Below are 23,602 nucleotides of genomic sequence, written 5' to 3'. Positions count from 1 at the left end.
TGATTTTGACAGCAAATTTTGTTTTAGTCATAGTCTTTTGAATAAAATTCCAAAAAATTAAAAAAAAAAGGTAGTCGACCAACATTTTTCGTCATAGTTCTAGTCGACGAAATCAACACTAACACACACACACACGCGCGCGCGCGCGCATACACACAGTTGCTCACCAGTATGCTCTTGTAGAGGTTGCCATTGCCTTGCTCCAGACTGACTCGGATGATACACGCGTCCTGGGCCTGGGTGTTGTACACGGGCGGCTGGCTCGGGGACGAGGGAGACAGGGGAATGAGGGAGTGTGACCGTCGGTGTGTGCAGGGCGGGCCGGGGAGGCAGGGGGACGCGGGGGTCTGCGGCACGCTGGCCGAAGAGGAGCTGGTGTCCATGGAGTGGAGAGAGGTACACGACGAAGACTCCGACAGCTGCGGACGGACACACATCATCAAACACAGGGCTGTCACGATTAGGACATTTTTCACTTGATGATTCGTCGTCGCTCAAATAATTGCGATTGACGATTACAGAAAGGATTACAATTGTTTTTATTATCTATAATGACATGCCTAAAATAGCAACACCAGGTTGAGAGTGGTTAACGTTTTGTGCAAAGCGGTTATGCATAATACGTATAATTCTTTATTTTTTATACTGCATTTCTGTCAGGTGGAAACCTCATATGTCCAAAACTGTTACTTTTCAGGAAAGGAAAGCATCAGATCTACAAGCTCAAAACAAATCGTTTTGCGCCGCGTTTCGAGCTTGCGAATCTGCTACTTTTGATACTTCCGCGTGACGCTGTAGTATGATCAAGTTAGTTAAAAATGTGTTAAATATACGAAGAAACTAAACGTTAAAACATGGAGATAAGAGGTTTCTGCCCGACAGCAACGATAACACTGTATTTATTGATTTATATATATTTTTTGTAATACAAAAATAACATTCCCAGAGCAAAAGCCATTGTGGGAGAGCAAAGAGAAATGCCTCCTAGTGTGCATGAGGAGTTAATCATTCACCTTGTTCTGCTGGGCGTCTGAGGAGTGTGTGGGCGTGAGTCCCTCGCTGTCCGAGGGGCTGCTGGAGTCACTGGAGGACACGCTGACAGAGTCCATGCTCTCCCCCGAGCTGCCAGTAGGGGGCGAGCGTGGCGTCTCTCTGACGGGAGAGCTGGCTGCTGATGATACGTCTGCTCCATGGAACAGGCTGGAAGGAAAACAGGCCGGTGGTGTGGTGCGTGTTATTCAGTGTGGTGGACAGTAACACAGTAATACAGTACATTTACTTGAGTACTGTTTAGGCCAGTGGTGTAAAGTAACTAAGTACATTTACTCAAGTACTGTACTTTAAGTACAATGTTGAGGTACTTTTACTTTACTGGAGTATTTCCAATTGTCTAAACTTTTACTTTTACTTCACTACATCTCAGAGGCAAATATTGTACTTTTACTCCACTACAATTATTTGAAAACTTTAGTTACTGGTTACTTTGCAGATTAATTATCAATTATTACATTATAAAACATACATACAACTTTAGCCCTATTTATACCTAGGATATTTGAAAATAGCACATCTACAAGCTCACAGTTGTGAGCTTGTAGATCTGCTATTTTCAAACATGTTAGTACTTTTACTTTTGGCACTTTAAGTACATTTTGATACCAACGCTTTTGTACTTTTACTCAAGTACATTTTGAATCCCTTTTGCTTGTAACAGAGTACTTCTACATTGCAGTATTGATACTTTTACTAAAGTAAAACATTTGAGTACTTTTTCCACCACTGCTGTATACACGAATCCACGGAGCGCAGCCCTGCGCGCTGCGGTGTCAGCGCTCCGGACGCGACACCGCAGCAATGGCCGCCTACAGGCAGCTACAGGCAGCGCGTCTGTGGATTCGTCTATAGGCCAGTGATTCTCAAACTTTTTCATGCCAAGGACCCCCCAAATCGATATGTATTTTGGGGCGTGGACCCCCATCTGAAAAGGTTTTGTGCCAGGATGTCCCAGAAGAGAAACTTTCTAAATGATTCAAACTTTTTCGATATTTTCCAAAAGGGTTTTCAAAAATAGCTGATTCGTGCCACGCTGCGAGCTTGTAGATCTGCTATCTTTGAATAGCCAACACATAAATGGATAAAGTGGTTAAGATGATTGTGATGCTATGTTAACTACTTTTGCTGGTATTAGTGGATAACATTAATCGGTCACACAGCGTTCCCCTCAACAATGATGTGGTGAGAAATCCTGTCCAAACCAAGGAAAAACTACGATTTCAGGGTCTTTTTTCTATGTTCACACAGAGGCTATCGTCGCTATAACTTCTACTGTGGTTTTCCTGCTGTCACTTTGTGTCACATGTACTCACAGGCTGAGTCTCTTGACCATGCTTTTGCGAGGTTTGGGTGAAGTTGGACTGCTGTCACCGAGCCCTTCGATCTCGCAGGACAAGGCATAGCTGCAGGAAAGACAGAAATAATGTAAGAATACCATAACAGAAATACCATAATAAACCATTAGCAAACCACCAAATATATCGTCTCTGTCGGGGGGAAATGTCCAAAACTGATACTTTTCACGATTCAAAAGTATCAAAAGTAGCAGATCGGCAAGCTTGAAACGTGTCGCTTCGCGCCACGTTTCGTAGCAGATCGGCAAGCTTGAAACGTGTCGCTTCACGCCACGTTTCGAGCTTGCAGATCTGCTACTTTTGATACTTTTGTGAGATGCTGTAGTATGATCAAGTAGGGCGTTAATTTACGAAAAAGAATGTGGAATATAGAATATGGAGATAAGAGGTTTCTGCCCGACACATTGGGCTTGTGCATTTTGTGTGTGTGTGTGTGTGTGTGTGTGTGTGTGTGTGTGTGTGTGTGTGTGTGTGTGTGTGTGTGTGTGTGTGTGTGTGTGTGTGAGTGCGAGACAAGAGACAAGAGACAAGAGACAGAGAGTGACAGAGACAGAGACAGAGAAGTGATGGAGATGAAGAGCAAAACAATAGAGCATTAGGTTAGTGGGGAGAGAGGAGACGGGACATGAGAGAGGAGGAGGAGAACAATGAGAGAAAGAGGGCTTTATCATTGTGGATCTGGGAAACAATAAAACCCCCCCATAGACTCATGTTACTCTCTCTCCTAATCTAATAGATGAGAGGCAGCAATCAAAAGATAAGGGGGTCACAGTCATCATTTACCTCTCCTCCTCACTGTGTTGAGGCTGGCTCTTGAACCAGCGGAGGAAGGCCGCGTCGGGACTCAGACAGTAGCTGTTACAGGCCGACTGCAGCAGCTTGATCTGGGCGATCACCTCAAACTCCTGCAAAGGGGAGAATTATACATGGATTAAAGAGAGAAATATATAATCTCACGACTGAAAATGTTTTGTATGAATCAGTGTGAAAGGAGCCCCCCCCACTCCCCCACACTCACACTAGTGGCGATTCCTAAACAATCAACACAATATGTAACATTATGATGTTTTAGTAATATTGTTCCTGTTCTACATACTGCCAACCAGGCGAAGAAATCACAGACTGAGGCTTTAACCTTTGATTTTCTATTAAATATTCAACTCAATTAAGATTTTATGGAAGATACTTCTGAACATATTGCTAGTTTGGCCAGTTGAATTAATCTTAAAATAATAACCAAAAATAGCCGATCTGCAAGCTCTCAATGCGTCTGCGACGCATTGAGAGCTTGTAGATCGGCTATTTTCGCTGCGCAACATGCTTCCATGGAAGACATGCTGGCTTCTATGGAATCCAAATGACTGAAATCAGTCATGGCGACTGAGAACTATAATCCATGAGAATAACAGGAGAGACAGAAAGATGGAAAACAGAGAGAGAGACGAGAGAGAGAGAGAGAGAGAGAGAGAGAGAGAGAGAGAGAGAGAGAGAGAGAGAAGCAGACACAAAAGGGAGATAAAGTAATAAAGTGCCAGAGATAGAGAGAGAGTGAGGGAGAGAGAGAGAAGAAGGGAGAGAGAGATCAGAGCTCAGACCTAATGCACTTTGAAGCTCATGCTTCACTCACACCGACACACCACTTGTCAAGCCTATAGCGGAATCATGTGATGGCAGTGTGACATACATATATCTATGAGCGGCAGCAGACAAACAGAAAACTCACCCTGCGTCTCTTCTCAAAGTTGTACAGACCACCCTGCGGAAACGACACAAAGAGCACGCTGTCAGAGGAGCCCAGACATCACATACCAGCGGGCGGCTTAGACAAACAGCGTTAGGTTGGACCACTCCAAAAATGGAACCAGCTAAATTCCTCACTCACTCATGGAAACTTAACGCTCCACACTTTCTGACAGTGGTTACACACCGAGAGAGAGAGAGAGAGAGAGAGAAAGAGCGAGAGAGGTCTAGAGTTCGATAAACTCCACCATCACTCAAGACTCACATACGCAAGCTCACACACACACACACACACACACACACACACACACACACACACACACACACACACACACACACACACACACACACACACACACACACACACACACACACACACACACACACACACACACACACACACACACACACACACGCGCTTGCATAATCAATGCTGTCAGACAGAAACCTTTCATCTCCATGTTTCAACTTTTTATGTTTTTTAATGGCCTACTTCGCACAAAAGTAGTGAAAATACCTGATCTACAAGCTCACAATGCACCGCATCACGACGCATTGTGATCTTGTAAGATCAACTATTATATATATATTACTTCACTACATCTCAGAGGTAGTGAATATATTAGCTATTTCTGAAAAAACTCTGAAAGTGAAAGTTATAAAACCCATCTGGTTTTATAAATATTTAACCAATGGAAAGAGCTTGGGACTAAATAATAACCACATTGGATTCATTGGAACACAGGTTCTTTTTTCCATATCCTGAAAAAGAATGGTTTCCACCCCACAGCAATGCTATACACAAACCAACCACTGAGCAGGTGTTAGGGTGATGTTTTTTTTTACCTCCACCAGGTCAGGTAAGGCTGTATCCAGCATGGTCAAGTCTGTTAGGAAGGTCCCCAAGTACGGTATTGTTCCCTGCATGGCTCCCTGTTGAGCAAACAACAGATTTTAAACACACAATCCATAGCTCAGGGTTACAAAGAGAATGGGGTCTATTGTACCAAAAATAACAGAACTTAATTTACAGTATGTTTGTTGCCTTGGAGAAAAAAACGAGATGTCTAAAAATATAAAGAGCAATTTCATTGTCCTTTAAATAGCCTGTGTTGCCCCAAGGGCATTGTTGCTGAGTCTGGTAGTAAAGCTGCCATTTTCCTCACCATTTCCTTCTGCAGCTGCAGTCTCTTGTGAGTGCGTTTGTGGTGATCCTTGGCACCGTTCTCCACACTGGCAAACTTTGAAGTGCCCTCCTGTAAAGGAAACGGAAATAAACTTTAAATACTTAAACCCCATATGGGTAACCGGAGTCAGGGCTCAATACTAGTGTATTTTCTGTCTTCGACATTGCTCACAACGCGACGCGCTGCGTCACATTGTGAGCTTGTCGATTGGCTATTTTCAGCAAAAGCTTTCCTAACAATACCGATGCTGAGGTTTAGGTGGTTATTATACAATATGCAGTATATCTACCCATATGTAGCCCATTTCCTGAGGCCAACTCTATAATAAATGCCTTCTAAATCAGTAGTTCTCAAACGTTTTCGTGCCAAGGACCCCCAAATAGATATACAGTATATGGTCACGGACCCCCCCATCTGAAAATACTTTGTGGCAGGGACCCCCAGAAGAGAATGTTTGTTAAAAAAAAATGCAAAATTATTCAAACTTTTTCAAAAATGTAAAAAAATAGCAGATGTACAAGCTCGCAGCTGTGAGCTTGTACATCTGACGCTTTCCCGGTATTAATGGATTGTTTAACCCAATCAAGATAAAAAACAATCTTTGACAGTGACCTCATCCCAATGATCTCCAGTAACTCACCCTCATGAGCAGCTCTCTGCTGGTCAGGTAGTTGTTGTGGTCTGAGAAGATGTCGGACAGCTCCTCAAAGGTCTGCATGCTATCTCTGTGCATGGCCACACACGATGAAAGAGTTAAAACAAGGGAACGAGTAGACTGAAAGATAAACCCAATGCACACAACTATCCTGCCAAAGGGTTAAACTCTTTAGTCAAGACTAAGCAGGAATATTCATGGAATTGTTAAGAATACGGAAACGTACTTGCTCACACAGGCCCATGCCCTTTTCAGCCTGTAGATGGGATTGGTCTGAAGAGCAGACACAATGGCTCGAAGGGAGGAGAAGTTCTTGCGCATACGACACTCCTGGAGGGCGGTAATTAAACACAAATCCAAGCTTAACGTTGTGATCCATCGGATTCGCCCGTTCATGCACTAATATACCGGCGTTCTTATGGGCGCGTACTTGAGCTACATAAACAAGAGTGACAGTAAAATTGTCTTCAAGTGCACAATCACCCCTATTATAAACAGCCCATAGTGAGTAAGTAGTACAAGGTCAAGTTGGCACTCGCTCTTCTTATAATAATAGAGGACAGGACCATCGTATGAATACCTAAAATGCAAATGTAAAATCGGACAGAAACCTTGTCCGACCGCAAATGCCCCACTTCATCGTACAAGAGTGTCACACAGAAGTAGTGACAATAGCAGATCTACAAGCTCACAACGTGTCGCGTTGTGAGCTTGTAGATCGGCTATTTTCACTATTTCAGCACTATTTGAGCCCTACCTGAGCGATGTCTATCCAGCGCTGGATGACCCGTGCTCGGAGGTGCGGTCGGATCTGCCTGCGTCTCAGCACCGTGCTGGCCACGCACGCCGCCACGGCGTTGAACTGGGTGATGGTGGCACGGATGGTGGGGGCACTGTGTTTGTTCTGCTTCTTGTCCCTCTGAGACCAGATGGAACCCAGGCAGTGGTGGGGGACCACCTTTTTAAATAGTAACTAGAAAAACAGGAGGGAGGGGGAACAAGTTGTTAGCATAAGAGAGCTGAAGAAAACATCAAGGGGATAATAATGTAAACAAATGGCGTCTTAATCCAAACAGCAAACTGTCCTGGGGTGTGCATTTCATCAATTAAGTGAACACCCTCTACTGAACTCTACTTTGTGTTGTGTAGTCCTACTACCCCCTCATTCCCTCATGTTCATCCTTCTCTCCTTTTTCCCTCCTTTTTATGTCTGATTTGTGTTATTCACGCTGAGGAAGACCGTTGGCCAAAACGTCCGTGAGTGATGTGCCACAGGGGCTACACAATAAATATGAGATCCTAAAAAAAGGACAGAGTGAGTGCTGGTGATCTTTTCAAACATCCTTCTCTCCTTCCCTTACCGCGTCCATGTAGGTCAGCTGCTCGGCTATCAAGTCGGCCTCAAACGACAGGAAGTCCTCTTGGACCTCGATCTCAACTTCCTCTTCCTCCCCCAGGCAGAACGAACTGTTACCGTGGAAACCACCTGGGAGCAACCAAAAAAGAGTGGATTGAACTCAAAAAGAAATGAATGTGGATAAAGGGAGTAAGCCTAAGAAAGTAAGGGACTATTAATGAACCGATTCTGGGCAGATACAAGTTTCCAACAATTACATGCACATAAGCAGTCTTATCACGTTACTCATACTATAACTGTAAGGATATAAACAGATTAAAAGGATTAGTTGCAGTGCAATGACCATATCATGATACTTGCAATCAGCCATTGCAAGTACCATAATACCTGACCCCAGAGGTCATCACAGAATGCTTTACAATGTGTCATGATCATTGTTATAAAGCTCCACAAGTGTTTACGAGCTCCTAAAAACCACAATGATACAGTGCCACAAGCAGACTACAATACATCACAGACATGGGAAGTGTTACTTGTGTTACTCCAAGTATACTATATTAAAAGATTTGCACAACTTTTCACGATATAAAAAAAGGCAGATCTACAAACTCACAGCGCGGAACTCTGTGCTATATACGAGCTATGAGCTTGTATATCTGCTATTTTTGAATAGCCAAAGAAATCTAAAATGACACAGATGGTCTTAATGGGTTAAGTGCATAAACGTTACAATTTTACTGGGATGAAACAATCATTGTTTGGACACATGCACACACTGTAATGTCCTATATCGCGTCTGTGTCAGGTGGAAACCCTCATATAACTTTTCAGGATTCAAATGCTAGAATAGCAAAAGTGGCAGATCTACAAGCTTCGTGCAGTGCTTCGAGCTTATGGATCTGCTACTTTTGATGTTTTGTGTGACGCTGTAGTACGATCAAGTAGGGCGTTAATTTACGAGAGAAAAAAACACAAAACGGTTAAATTTTGAGTTTTTCTGACAGCAACGATATAATCCCAGTATGCTGCATGGAAACTGTGCATGGAAACAGCTTAACTGCATTATTCTCTGCAGTGAATTAGATTGTGTTGGCTTGATGGCAATTGGACTGGTCTCTGTCAGACGCTAACCTTCGGTCTCGTCCACATTGGCCTCGCTCTGCAGCTGGTCCAACAGACCCTGTGCCCGCCTGAGGGGCTCCGAGCCAGGCAGAGTCCTCTGCAGGTAGCCCATGATCCTGTGGAGGCAGGGGTAGTCCGGAGGCTCCTGGAAATCCTCTGGACATTGGTCCAGCCAGGCACGCAGGATGGAAGCCAAGGCACTGGACAAGAAGGGAGAGAGAACCAAAGATTAGTGGAGCCGGTACCGCAAGATGAACAGTCGGGCAGTGTTGATTTCGTCGACTAAAACTATGACGAAAAATGTTCGGCGACTACCTTTTTTCACTGACGAAAACTACATAAAAACAAAATAAAAACTAAGCTACTATGACGCATAGCGACGCGTTCTGAGCTTGTAGATCAGCTATGTCCACTATTTTTGAAAATGTTTGAAAATCTAACATTTATCAAAATTATGCAAAATAATTGTGATCATCTCAAATAATTGCGATTAGGCGATTATTATGTAATAATTGTGACCGGCCTAATCTCACAATGAGATGTTGTGAGTTGAGAGTGTTGATAGTTGTACTGAAATGTTATGTGTGGAGATCAGATCACCAATGCAACAGCCAGAGAAAAGCATTACAGAGGAAGTGAAGTGAAGAAGGGAAGAGGGAATCGAATTACAGGTCAATCGTCTTACTTTCTGATGGCTCCTTTGGTTTCAGAACCTCGACTTCCCTCATTCTGCCCAACGCTCGCCTCCACACTTCCATACCTGAGAGAGATAATGAAGAGAGGTTTGCCAACAGCCATGATTTCATGATTATTTTCATTATCATCAGTCGGTGAACCTCATGTTCAAAAGGAATGCATGAGTAGGCTGTCTGTGTCGTTTTAACAACCCCTGCAAACCCTGAGTTCGGTCAGGTTTCATTCAAAATTATGGAACCGTTGATGTGTAAAGCCTTCATATGAATTCAGGATTGAACCCATTTAATCCAGGAACGCGCCTGTCTGTGTCATTTTAGAATTAAAAAATAGCAGATCTACAAGCTCATAGCGCGGCACGGAGCTTGTAAATCTGCTATTTTTGAAAAATCTTGAAAATTTGTGCAAATATTTTTAAAGCGAACATTTTCCAAATATTTTGTTCCATGGACCTCCAGAAGCAAAGGTTTGAATTACAAATGTTCGCTTTAAAAAAAAACAATGTGTCTAACCCCAAACGTGGGTCCCTCCCCACAGTTTGGGAAACTGCACTACACGGCACCAGTGTTGCCAGATTCCGTGAGAGAAACAAGCAACCAGGTCTAGGAAAAACAGCCCAAAAGAAGCGACTATATGGGCCACATGAGCACTTTAACATATACATCAAGCTATTTGAAAATAGCAGATCTACAAGATCGGCTGTTTTCAAATAAAATCTTGCGGGGGAAATTATAATAAGCAGATCTGGCAACCCTACGCGGTAGGCTACCTGTCCAGTAGCAGCTGCAGCACGGTGTGTGTGCTGGTGAACGCCCTGTAGGTGGACAGGAAGATGGAGGTGTAGGTGAGGTCGTTGTCGCCGAACGCCGTCAGCAGCGTCTCCACCAGGCGCTCCAGCGTTCCCGCCCGGATGCTGCGGATCTTGCACGTCTCCAGCTGGCTCACCGTGTGGCCGGGAGGCAGGCGGTCCCCCTCCGCCTGGATGGGACACAAAACACACACACACACACACACATTAAACACACAACACAAACATGCAGGGATTATGTTACACTGACGATCCGATGTGAACGTGAAGTGAGCTTTACTGTAAATGTACTGTTATTAGTCTGTTCATCAGCTGCATAGACTCTCCTATGCCCGGCTTTGGTTGCAGCTTACACAGTTTATCGCATAATTACAGACACACATGGTTATTAACCACTTCTGAACCTGCCCTGTCCCTATTTTGGGCTTGTCATTATGTACAAAAGAGAACGTGACGTCACACCATTTGAAAGTAACAGCTGAAAACCTCTCAAGATGGCGCCACCTGTCCGTTGACACTCAATGAACGGGGTTGGGGGGGGGTGGTCGCTCGTTCTAAATGGGTAAATGGGTGGCGGGTCTCAATGGGTTAAGAGGTAGTGAAAAAAACAGATCTACAAGATCTGTAGAACTGCTATTTTCACTAGTTTGGGTCCTGGTCTTTTGGGTCTTGAGCTAAAACGTTTGGCGAACCACTATACCCCATAATATTGAAACCCTTATTCAAGCAGATGTGTCCCGACTATTGTGTTTACTGTACGGGACGGGGGGACGGGGGGACAAGGAGAATGAGCGGGAACAGAAAAGTGGGCGCGAGGGAGCCGTTTATAGGAGAGAGGATAGAGACCTACAGTCAATGGTCTTTTAGAGAGACAGGAGGAAAGAGAGAGAGAGAGAGAGAGAGAGGGAGGGGGGAGAAAAAGAGAGAAACCTTGGTGCAGTTAGCACGCTACAACAGGAAACGCTCCAATCTGCTTTTAATCAGAGAGAGAGAGCCCCTCCTCCACCCACCCACCCACCCACCGTCCCCTCCTCTGAGTGAGACAGACAGGAGGACAGAGCCAAGTTCTCCCACACCAGCACTCCTCTGATAACAGCTCCGAGAACACACAAGAAATATGCTGACTTCACTAATCGCTGTGGAGATGACCTACTGTACGTTGCTATGTGCTATTATGCATGCATGCTGTCGCTAGGGGACAGATCAGCAGGGCAAGGCCAAAGCCAGTTCAATACGGCTAACTTTACAATCCCACCGTAGGTAGCCTACATTAATGCCACAGTATTGTACAACTCTGTTGAGCAATCAGCATGTTTACAATGAATTGTATATTATTTGCAGAGAAATATAGACGAGAGCAACTGCACCATAATAGTCTCTGTCGGGTGGAAACCTCATATGTTCAAAACTGTTACTTATCAGGATTCGAAAGTTGCAAAAGTAGCAGATCTACAAGCTCAAATCGTGTCGCTTTGAGCTTGAGGATCAGCTACTTTTTGATGCTATCGTGTGACGCTGTAGTATGGATCAAGTAGGCCGGGCGTTAATTTACGAAAAAACAAACATTTTGAAATGATTTGGAGATGAGCGGTTTCTGCAACGATATGCTTATGTTTACAATAGGCCTGCACGGTTGTGCATGTTTCTGCAGTACAGCAGCAAGTCTGTTTGGGTAATGAAGCCAGCATCATCTTTAACCCATTGAATCCGGGAACGCATCTGTGTCATTTTAGATATCTTTAAAAAAAAATAGCAGATATACAAGCTCATTGCCGCACTACGAGTTTGTAGATCTGCTATTTGTTGAAAAAACGTGAAATTTTATGCAAATCTTTGAATATATATATGTTTTTTAAAGCATGTTTAACTCAAATTGAACCACTGATATAGAAACACAAGTTAGCCAAAGAAATCTAAAATGACAAGAGATAAGTTCCCGGATATAATGGGTTAAGTAGCATTAAAAAATTGGAAATAAACGCATATAGCTGGTAAGACATGCTAAGTGCCCTTGGTTAAGTAATAGCCTGTCTCTGTGAGGTTCCGAGGGCACGGCTGCCATCTTTCTCTTCCTCAAAAGGAGCCAATCTCCCAAGTCAGATCCATGGAGACAGCAAAGAGGAAAGAAAACAAACAACATAACATCCTGAATCCATGCTTTTAACCCCCTCTATATGGAAGATATATCGTCTCTGTCGGGTGGAAAACCTCATTATGTCCAAAACTGCTACCTTTCAGGATTCAAATTCAAAAACATCAAAAGTAGTAGATCTACAAGCTCAAAACGCGTCGCTTCGCGCCGCGTTTTGAGCTTGCAGATCTGCTACTTTTGATGTTTTCGTGTGACGCTGTAGCATGATCAAGTAGGGGGTTAATTTACGAAAAAAAACTGCAAACTTAAAATATGGAGATAAGAGGTTTCTGCGCAACACTGACGATATACACTCTTTATGTGTTCTATACATGTACAGTAGTACGTAGAAAGATTCATGCAACAGATGGCGCTTTTGTTTTTAAACTGATAATGATTAACTGTATCTGTTATCTGGGAGTATTTGTTGTTGCAGTGCTTGCATATACACAGGCTGAGGCTACGTCATGACAGAAGAGGAACAGGCAACAATTTATTCAGTTTTTATACAGTACTCTGACAATGAAAAGGCCTATTAAATCAATTTATTGTTGGACTAACAGTTCAACTCCATTGTTATACCAACAATTCACGAAAACACGTGCCATTGCAATGGAATGAGAACTTTTATTGGTGAACAGAAAGTCAGGAAATCACATGCTTTGGCTAAACAGTCCAGCTCTGGTCAAACTGTTGATTTTCGCCAGCCTTTCCATTGGGTGTTGTCTAAAAACTGGGAAAATTATGATTAAAGTGTCAAAACAACAGCCCTAGTACTGCATGAGACTACACAATAAAATCCACACTGTTAATTTAACTCTGTGTTAAATTGTGAGTGTAAGTGAGTAAGTGGAACCAAATTGACACTGATGATTTTATAGTGTAACAGAGGGCCTTGCAGCTGAAGTTAACAAACAATAGAGACGGTTTTCTCTTGACTAAAGACTGAAGACTGCACCAGTACTGTACGAATGGTCCCAAGAACAGTCTTCCACCATTTCTGGCTTTTGGTGTGTTTTGGAGCTGGTTTCTTTGTCCCCTCCCCTTATCTATCGTCCTCCAGGTAATGGATTATGGTCCCATACGAGGCCAGACAAGTGTTGGGTCGTGTACAACAAGCTGTCTTCGGCACGCCAACCAACTTCTGCTACTGTGTAGTGATATCTGCCACCAAGGCCATCATTTCACACCAGCAGTGTGAGACAGTGATGTGTAGGCTATGCTGCGGGCCGGTTAACTCGCTAATATTTTCTTCCACACTGATGTCTACATAGTAAAGGCCAGTCCACATCCACACCAATGCAACTCCTTGCAACTGCTACTCCTTGCAACCATTATTCCCAAATGGCACCAGTCTGCAACTGGTCAGTCCAGAGACCACTGCAACGGCTTTGTTGCAAGGAGTTGCCTTGGTGTGGACTGGCCTTAACTACACCATTTACTGCTCTCATTTCCTACAGCTAAACATGTGTATTCACTTCTCTATGGCGAGAGACGCTAGAGACTGTGTACCGATTGTTGAGACTGTGTACAGACTGTGTAGAATGTGTGAAGACTGTGTAGATCAGTGGTTCTCAAACTTTTTCATGTCATGGACCCCCAAATTGACACTTATTAGCCCGCGGACCCCCATTTGAAAAGATATGCCAGGAACCCCCATAAGAGAAGATTTTTATGGCTCTAGCAGTGATTCTTAACCATTTTAATCTCAAGGACCCCCTAGTTTGACATGCATTAGGCTATGGACCCCCATTTAACGGCACTTCTATCTCTGGGACCCCAATTTATATTGTAAAATCTATGTTAATTTAACTCTGAGAGTGTACAAATGGAACCAAATGGACCCGTTAGGGTCCATTTGGTTCCATTTGTACACTCTCTGAGTTACCGACCCATAAGGGTCCATTTGGTTCCTAACTATCCATCATTTAGCTGGGTAACCCCTGGATCTCCCTCAAGGACCCCTGGGGGTCCCCGGACCCCACTTTGAGAACCAATGATGTAGACTGTGTAGATTCTGCAGAGAAAACAACGTGAAAAACAACGACAACAAAATATTCTAAAGTCTTGGGTCTGAGAGGCTAAATCTCATCAAATGGTGGTCCGTGGCTCAAATGCTGAATAAATAATGGACCTTGATATGAAAAGGGTTGAAAACTACCGTCTTGAGCCATTGCCACACAAAGAAACTACTAACTCTCCTATTTGGAAGAACCATGAATGAAACGGTTACACTCGTCATTACTTGTTGTCAATTTACCATGGGGTATGCATGCATTCATGCTGAGGAATTGCTACGGTCAGTGTAACTTGCCCTACAACGGTTTTGAGTACTACACAAGCTGTGTTCTGTGGACATAAGACGTCAGAAAGGACCATTACTCACCCCCAGCCATCTCGCTCCCTTGTTGGCAGCCTGCTGGATCTGAACCCGCTTCAGTGTCACGTTGTAAATGGCTCCCTCCTCTACTTCCTCCCCCCAGTCCTGCACCGAGCTCTGCAGAGAGAGAGAGAGAGAGAGAGAGAGAGAGGGAACAACATTGTTAACTGTTTGAGTTGATCAATAGGAAGAGAGAATGGACACCAAGAGAACAATAATACAGAATAGAATAGTTATTTCTACTTGAGCCGCAGCCACAACATCTCCACAGTCCATTGATTGAGAAATGTTGTTAAATCCATTACGCATCTGTGTCATTTTAAGATTTCTTTGGCTATTCAAAAATAGCAGATATACAAGCTGATAGCGCAGCACCGAGTGCCCCGCTATGAGCTTGTAGATCTGCTATTTTCGTGAAAATGTGTGCAAATCTTTGAATATATATATTTTTTTTTAAAAGCGTACGTTTCACGATTTTTCTAAAATAGCAGATCTACGAGCTTGTATATCTGCTATTTTTGGAAAGCCAAAAAAATCTAAAATGACACAGATGCTTTCCCGGATTGAATGGCGTAATAGAATATGTAATTACAATGCAGTAAAGTAAGTCACACGATAAACGACATGTTCACTTAAAGCCCAGCACTTCAGGAGAACAGAGATGCTGTTGTTTGTGATGCCGTCTTCTGGGAAACAACCGAGGTGTTGAGGCTTAACTAATTACGTCTACTAAAGTCTCCGTTTTTAATGATATAGATAAATGGAAAAGAATGGGTGACACATACATGGAAGAAAAGCGGCAGTCACGCACGCACGCACGCACGCACACACACACACACACACACACACACACACACACACACACACACACACACACACACACACACACACACACACACACACACACACACACACACACACACACACACACACACACACACACACACACACACACACACACACATATACACACACACGACTTAAAGTGCAGTAAAAGAATGAGACTGACTGCCTTAGTTCCCAACCCCCACACTCCAACATGTGTTAAGGCTTCCCTCCCTCTTGTTTCCTTCCCAGTGAACTCTCTTTATTTCCCAGGTTCTCTACAACTCATCTCTTTAGTCTTTTCCCCCTCTTTCTCTCTCTCCCAGTGCATCTCTCCCCAAAAACTCTTTCTCCCCCCCTCTCTCAGTTCTGTCCCTGTCTCGCTTGTTTTTTTTACCCTCTTGCTTTCTTATCTGTGAATCTGGGATCATTAAGGGGTACACCTACTGTAAAAGATCTGAGATCTGCATCAATCCTTTCTGTTTGTCTGCATGGTTTTGTTTTGTATTGCATTTAATTATGTTTGTTTGCATGTTAATTACCAGCAGAATCTCATTGTAGCCATTGAGACAAAATCTCTCTTCTGCATCTGTGTCATTTTAGATTTTAGGGATGTATCGTCTCTGTCGGGTGGAAACCTCATATGTCCGAAACAAGATTCAAATTCAAAAACAGCAAAAGTAGCAGATCTACAAGCTTCGCGTTTCGAGCTTGTGGATCTGCTACTTTTCATGCTTTTTGTGTGACACTGTAGTATATGATCAAGTAAGGCATTCATAATTTACGGGAAAAAGCTCAAAAAGTTGGAGATAAGAGGTTTCTGCCCGATGATAACTAGCAACACAAGTTTTTCATAAAAACGTTTGGATTTAGAAGGCATTTGTAGAATCGGCCTCAGGTCTTATAATGGGTTAATTATGACTGTTTGCATGTTAATTACCAGCAGAATCTCACTGTAGCCACTGAGCCAAAATATCTTAAGAGCAACTCTACAGTAGGCTACAGCCTCTATTATAGAAGACCAGAGAAAGGGTTTCTCAGCCATAAACACACCTAACCACACACAACTATGCACATTTGTATGCATTACGCACGCACACACACACACACACACACACGCACACACACACACGCCTACGCACACGCACACGCACACGCACACGCACACACACACACACACACACACACACACACACACACACACACACACACACACAGCGTTTTAGTTTGGTAAGAAATAAGTGTGCTGGGAAAAAGTGCAGAGTGCATAAAGAGTGGGGAGGGGGGGGGAGTAGAGAGTTAAATCTAATGTAACAATTGTGCTTAGTCAGGGAGCAGCAAAGCCAGGCGTCCAGGCAGAGTGCTGTGACAACAGAGAAAATATCATTTTAATCCTATAAAAAGAGGACAAACAGACCGCAGCAAAGTCCATATCGCCCAATCAAGCAGCACGACGCAGCACAAAACAGCACAATAAACCAGAAACCCAACACAGCTCACAATATACACACACTCACTCACAATACACACACACACAAACAATGGCCATCTCCGGAACACAGTTAATAACAGCCTAGTCCACTCTCGCCTTCCATCCAACTTTCCCTCCATTTAAAATGCCTCAATGTCAAAGTCCACTTTCTCTCTCTTTCTCTCTCTCCCCCCAGACAGAAAGGACGGACGCCAACTGGGGGTCACGGGTCAGAAATGGCCGTCAACATGCTCAAATAGCCAGGCCGGCCGGACGGACACGGACAGCCAGTGGCACTCAGCCACGGTGAGGCTGTGTTGGTTGGAAGAAGGGTGGTTGTTTGGGCTGAATTCATAACACGCTGTACAGAGGGAGAGAGAGAGAGAGAAACCCGCCCCAAACAATCACAGGTGCAGATAAACAGCAGGGTGCCACAGAGACAGAGAGACATAGAAAAACAGAGAGAGAGAGAACACACAGAATGAGGCCCCAGTTGACGAGTCAACCACATGCACCCTCGCGTCCCTATTCTGGGATGAACGTTAGACGAAAATAGCAGATCTACAAGCAACTTGTGTTGTGAACTCGTAGATCAGCTGCTCTCGACAAAGAGATCTGGTGTAGTGTAGACTAGAGGGAAGGGAAAAGGGGGGCAGACCTAGTATAGATCTCTGAGGGACTCCGGGTCTACAAAGTACATAGGGGTTTAAGTGGTTAAACTGCCTGTGGTAGATAAAAACGAGCAAGCACTGTGTGTTTCCCATCCGTTTCCTGTACAGTACACCCTGTCTCGCTATTCGCTCTATCCTGCTAGTCTCCCTGGCTTTGTATAATAATCCTCCCCTGTTTGCCTTTTAATACCTGTCTTTTATCAGCAAACCCGTCTAACTGTCAGTCTGTCTCCCCCGTCTCTCTCTCTCCCTCCCTGTCTGTCCCTGGCTAAAGCCTGATTTATACTTATGTTGTAAATAGCAGATCTACAAGCTCACAACGCGTCACGTTCGCGACGCGTTGTGAGCTTGTAGATCTGCTATTTAACTGTCAGCTACGACACCGGCACGCAACTGAAGTATAAATCAGCCCCTAAACTGGCCCAGAGACAGATAAATACATCAGTCCATGAGTCATGCAGTCCACATACTCCCAAAACAATAGCAGGAGGTCTCTCTCTCTCTCTCTCTTTCCCTCTCTCTCTCTCTGCTAGCAGGCCTGGGCTGCTGAGTCCACAGTCTGCACACAACAAGAGCCCGCTCTTTGTCAGAGCAGAGAGAGAGAAAGAGAGAGAGAGAGAGAGAGTGAGAGTGAGAGAGAGAGAGATGTTTTTCAGAGCAGAGTTTTTATAAAAGCCCTGGGTTGCTTTTGTGTACCAAATTTGGGGCTTATGGTCAACCAAAGGCCCTAAAGCTGGGCATGAAAGAAAGAAAGAAAGATCAAAGCTGCTGTTCTTTCTGTCATGTACCAAGCTACAGACATTTCCATCCCGGCCAAAGAGGGATTGATTGATTGAATATGTTATTGGTCCGAAATGTAAACAGCACGAGGTACGGTCAGACATTAAGGCTAACACAAAAAAAGGTCCCGGGGAGTGATTTAAAGTTTGGTAATATGACATCTATAATGCAGGCTCTCTATTAGAAACCTGTTGAGATTAGATAGATTGTGTTTGAATGGGGATGAGTTAACAGAATCCATGGAGTAACAAACGACCCCACAGCCAATAATAAGACATAAACAGGAGACGAGTTGTTTACTCTCTGCACTTAGAAAGTGAACAGCTAGCTTCCATCATCATCTCTGAGTGAGATGCTCATACAGACAGAGTGAAGTGAAGGGAGGAGACTTGGCAGAAAAGGGAATCTGGTATTATTTTTGCCTGTGCAAATAGTACTATGGTCTCCTCCATTTACATGACATTACATTACAGAGGACATCATCAGATCACAGTGAAAGAGAGCTGATGATTATCATCATGCGTGTGAAAACAATACGCCCATGATAACAACAACAGTGTTAAGACTGTTGGCTTTTGTGCTTATTCCTCGCCTAGACGCAGCTGGTGCGACCAATAGAGAGAGAGAGAGAGAGAGAGAGAGAGAGAGAGAGAGAGAGAGAGAGAGAGAGAGAGAGAGAGAGAGAGAGAGAGAGAGACCCAGAAAGAGAGATCGCCTCGGGGGCTTCGCCGATTGTTCCCTCACCAGTGTTGCCATGTCCGCTTATTATAAGAGACTTTTGGCTTGTTTTTCTGTTAAGTTTCTTGTAAATATTGGTCAGTTGCGGGTTGCGTTTTTTTGGGGGGCTTATTTCTAAGGTGTAGTTGCTTATTTTGGGCTTGTTTCCTAATGTTGTCAAACATTGCCGTGTCAAGGACCCCCATTTTCTCTGCGGGCCCGAGGACCCCCATTTGAAAACATTTTATGCCAGGGACCCCCATAAGATTTGCGTTGTTAAATGTGTCAAAAATATTCCACATTTTCTTCTAGATTAAAAAAAAAAGCAGATCTATATAAGATCACAACATGTATCGGCTATTTTCAAATAGGTTTAAAGGGCTCATGCAGCCATATAGTCGCTTCTTTTGGGCTTGTCTTCATAGACCTGGTTGCTGGTTTCTCTAGCAAAACATGGCAACGCTGGTTCCACTGTCTCTCTATCGCTCTCTCACACTCAACTTTTCATATGACCATAAGCAATAAGGAGACAAAGTAACGGATCACTGTGGGATCATAATTCTCGCGGAGGAGCCGAGTTTCCCCCCAAAGTTTCCACTGCAAAACATCCCAAGCTGTAGCGTCAATACTAATGTAGGCTATGATGGGGTTTAAAAGTCCACACAGCAACAGACGGACGAACGGGGGGTAAAACAATTCAAAACTCCATGTTCTAATTTATCCCCCACTACACCCCCCCCCCCCTTTCCTTTATCCGCTACTTTCCCAAGCCCCCCCCCCCCCCCCTCTCCCCCCCTTTAAGCTTGATTTCAAACCAGAAAATCAACAGCCCTGCAGGATGCAAATCAGTATTATTTAGTTGTAATGTTTTTTCTTTTACCATCTTAGCTTTCCAGGCGAATTTCATGGTCAGCGTCTCTCTCATGATCCGGGGACAGCATCGATCGCAACTCCGTGTTTTTTAGTCCGTTTCAAGTCAAGAAGAAATGTCAACTTAATAGATCTCTATAGTCCCAAAGCGCACGGATCGGCGCGCCCCTTGGTTAGAATCTCTTCTTGTCTGACTGTGTGTTCTCTCTCCCTCCTCCTCCTCCTCCTCCCCTCTATTCCAACTCCAAACCCTTAACCCACCCCCTCCTCCTCCTCTCTCTTTTGAGTAAAGCCCCTCTCTTCCAGTATTGCCAGATTGTGCGAGAGAAATAAGCAACAAGGTCTATGAAAACAAGCCTAAAAGAAGACACTAGGGTATTCTACAAGCAGATCTACAAGCTCTCTTGCAGATCTACTATTTTTTTTTAAAAGAGGTAATTTTGGAACATTTTTTGAAACATTTTAACAACACAAATCTGTATGCCTGGAAAATATTTTCAGATGGGGGGGGGGGGGGTCTGTGGACAAACACACGTTAATTTGGGGGTCCTTGACATCAAAATGTTTGAGAACCACAGGTTTAAACAACATGAAACAAGCCCAAAATAAGCAAACTACACTTTTACCGCGCAACCCGCCACAACTACAAATATTTACAAGCAAGCAAATTCTACAGAAAAAGAAGCCCAAAGTCGCCTATAATAAGCGGACATGGCAACACTGCCCCCGCTCCCTCTTGTTGCTGAATGGCCAAAACTCCTCCCCCTCCTGCACTCACTCACTACAGTCCGAGGTACACCTCGCCGTACGACGGTGTCGCGCCCCCCGAAAATGTTATGGAAATAGCCCGATCCGGAAAGTCACTACGTCACAGCATAGGATCCCTTTAAACTCCTCCTCCTCCTCTTCCAACTCTCTTTCTCCTTTCAAATGTCACTGGGCTGAGATTGACAGACTTGACAGTGCATGTTTGACATCTCTGTCAAACCTGTTATGGTAATAATTCCAAACAGCGTATAAAGAATAATGTATAAAGAATAAAAACCTGCACACCAGTATTGCTGCAGCTGTTCCCAAATGCAATTTTCCATCCATCATTCTTCCGACACATTATATTAGGCTACAGGTTGTTTTTTTCCCAGGCCAATTGGCCCCCTTAAGCTGAGTGAGAGATGAAGCAGAAAGGACCCCCATTATAGTATACAATTGTGTTGCATATATATTTAGACTTCCAATCATCTTGATAATAAAAGGCTTTCAAATGTAGCTCACCAATTGTCTCCAGGTTTAATAGCTTCAATCATCATTTGCCAGCACTATCATCAGTGTTGTTGTGTCAATAAATTGTGTTTGTTTACACCTGGTTTACACCGTATCTTGGCTAATGTGTTGAATTTATGTGTATTTTCAGACATTTATTACAAAAAAAATGATAATAAGTTCCCATCACACAAAACTTACCTGCAGACCCCCTGTAGTGACTGAGGACCCCCTAGGGTGTCTCGGACCCACCCTGTTGAAGACCCCTGATCTAGTGCATGATGTAGTACTAGTAGCTGTCTTTCTTTTGTTGTCGTTGATTGGTTGAAGAAATGTAAACGGCATGTGGTACAGTAAGACATTAAAGCTAAAAGGATAACACCAAAAAAGTCCCGGGGACTTAATTGTTTCCATTGTGGTCCTCTGTATTCAATTCATCAACATAGCATACAAAAATTAACACTGCGTACAAGCAGTCACGACCACGCTGCCTTGCTTAAACCAGCGTGGGACAATGCAAGGAAGGCTGCATGTGCATTGTTACAGCCTGAATAATGGACAACAACAGTGTACTAGTGTGTATGTGCCTCCTCTACAACCTTTTAAAAATGCCCACTTGTGTGATTTAGCGTATAGATATGAATGAAGTGGCACTCCGCCTGTGTGTGAGGGGGTAGTTTGTATGATAAATTCATATCAATTGAGACAGTACAACGCTGTCACTGGCTCATAAACTGTTCTAGTCCATTTGAAGTCTATTGGGCAAATGTCACACAGACCTAATGACTGAGACGTGGACCATACGACCAAGCGCATAAACAGGAGACAATGGGAACCATTTGACACTCTTTATTGTGGTCTGTCCCAGTGGGAGAGATGGCTAGACCTATCATGACCCCCTTTATATAATCTGTCTGACTGTGTGTGTGTGTGTGTGTGTGTGTGTGTGTGTGTGTGTGTGTGTGTGTGTGTGTGTGTGTGTGTGTGTGTGTGTGTGTGTGTGTGTGTGTGTGTGTGTGTGTGTGTGTGTGTGTACATGCATTAGTGAGAGCGAGAGTGAGTGTGAGAAAATGTTTTTCTTTTTCATCCATTTGTACATCTCGGTGTGTGAAAGAGGGTAAAAAAATGGATCTACTTCAGTGGTTCTCAAACATTGTCAAGGACAACCAAAATTGATATGTATATTGGACCTCCATCCGAAAATATTTTGTGCCAGCGACGCCCCATAAGACAAGATTTGAACTTTTTGAAATGTTTAGAATTATACAAAATAGCAAAAAAATTAAGTAATAAAAATAAACACCGCTCATGAGGACCCCCTAGAAGCCCCTCAAGTTCCCCTATCCCACTATATGAGAACCACTGATCTATGTGACAAGCCCATCCACACACACACATTATTACACAACCCCCTGGCTCCTGTTACAGCACCCATCATGTAATCCCACACGTCACACAGAACGTCACTGACTGACTGTCAAAACCTCACATTGCAAGCTACAGTATGTTGGATGAGTAGGCACACACGCGCGCGCGCGCACGCACACACACACACACACACACACACACACACACACACACACACACACACACACACACACACACACACACACACACACACACACACACACACACACACACACACACACACACACACACACACACACACACACACACACACACACACACACACACACACACACACACACACACACACACACACAAGCATGGTGGTCAGCCTTGGCGTCACTGCCTCCCCCTCCCAACCAGGGGGCCACAGGGTCCAGGTCACAGACTCTCTGTTCCCCCCCGAGAGTTATAGGGTCATGACAGGCCAGGGAAGCCCTACTGTACAGTATGTAGCCGACAGTACTGTGTGTACTGTGTGTGTGTGTGTGTGTGTGTGTGTGTGTGTGTGTGTGTGTGTGTGTGTGTGTGTGTGTGTGTGCGTGTGTGTGTGTGTGCTCTTTGTGATCATGTCTGATGTGTTTGTGTGCAGGGTTCGATTTGGAAAAAAAGAAAAAAAAGAAAGAAAACCGGCACGAGCCAGTCGGATACAACAGCAGGGACAACACACAACAACTCAATTGGGGAGAAAAAAACTAAATAAATAAATCAGAGCAGGAACACTTTTTTTAACCACTTAAGCCTTAGTTTGACTGTACTTCTTTGTTCGACAATCAGCTAAAACAGCTGTTTTATATTGTGATATAATCAAACATTAATATCAAGACATTTCCCAAAAGGAAATGCAAGTATTCAATTCAGCCTGACCAGAAGCGGAGATTAAAAAAAAAACATATCCCCACCGACCATAAAAACGAATATAACCAGAGGGCAGGGATATCAAAAGCAGAGGCATGGATGGATTTCACCCCCGATCCCCCCCCCAGCAAATAGTGTTGATTTTGACAGCAAACTTTGATTCGGTTTTAGTCATAGTCTTTTGAATCAAATTCCATTTAGTTTTAGCTATATTTTAGTCATCTGAAATGTTTTACTGTTAGTCTAGTTTTAGTCGACTAAA

General features: G+C 43.8%; 1 protein-coding gene across 2 annotated transcripts in view; it reads right to left on the bottom strand.

The window, feature by feature from the left end:
• Window positions 1-23,602, bottom strand: part of rgl1 (ral guanine nucleotide dissociation stimulator-like 1) — a 47,890-nt gene that overhangs the window by 5,678 nt on the left and 18,610 nt on the right. The window contains exons 1-16 of one of the 2 annotated variants that reach the window (XM_084067276.1): window positions 19,826-20,015; window positions 14,488-14,598; window positions 9,932-10,140; window positions 9,155-9,229; window positions 8,479-8,669; window positions 7,352-7,476; window positions 6,748-6,963; window positions 6,217-6,320; window positions 5,976-6,060; window positions 5,315-5,404; window positions 4,995-5,081; window positions 4,132-4,164; window positions 3,192-3,313; window positions 2,367-2,456; window positions 1,014-1,200; window positions 168-419 (exon numbers count right to left, since the gene is read on the bottom strand). In XM_084067276.1, the coding sequence (XP_083923402.1) occupies window positions 168-419; window positions 1,014-1,200; window positions 2,367-2,456; window positions 3,192-3,313; window positions 4,132-4,164; window positions 4,995-5,081; window positions 5,315-5,404; window positions 5,976-6,060; window positions 6,217-6,320; window positions 6,748-6,963; window positions 7,352-7,476; window positions 8,479-8,669; window positions 9,155-9,229; window positions 9,932-10,140; window positions 14,488-14,598; window positions 19,826-19,870 (2,022 nt within the window). In that variant the 5' untranslated portion in view covers window positions 19,871-20,015. Of the gene's footprint in view, window positions 1-167; window positions 420-1,013; window positions 1,201-2,366; window positions 2,457-3,191; window positions 3,314-4,131; window positions 4,165-4,994; window positions 5,082-5,314; window positions 5,405-5,975; window positions 6,061-6,216; window positions 6,321-6,747; window positions 6,964-7,351; window positions 7,477-8,478; window positions 8,670-9,154; window positions 9,230-9,931; window positions 10,141-14,487; window positions 14,599-19,825; window positions 20,016-23,602 lie in introns of those variants that run through there. The other variant, XM_084067275.1, reaches the window with a different exon arrangement.

This window comes from Gymnoscopelus microlampas (genome assembly GCF_963454915.1).
Source record: "Gymnoscopelus microlampas genome assembly, chromosome: 9".
NCBI classification, from domain to species: domain Eukaryota; kingdom Metazoa; phylum Chordata; class Actinopteri; order Myctophiformes; family Myctophidae; genus Gymnoscopelus; species Gymnoscopelus microlampas.
Note: the sequence above shows the minus strand (reverse complement) of the source record. Positions and strands in the feature narration are given on the sequence as shown.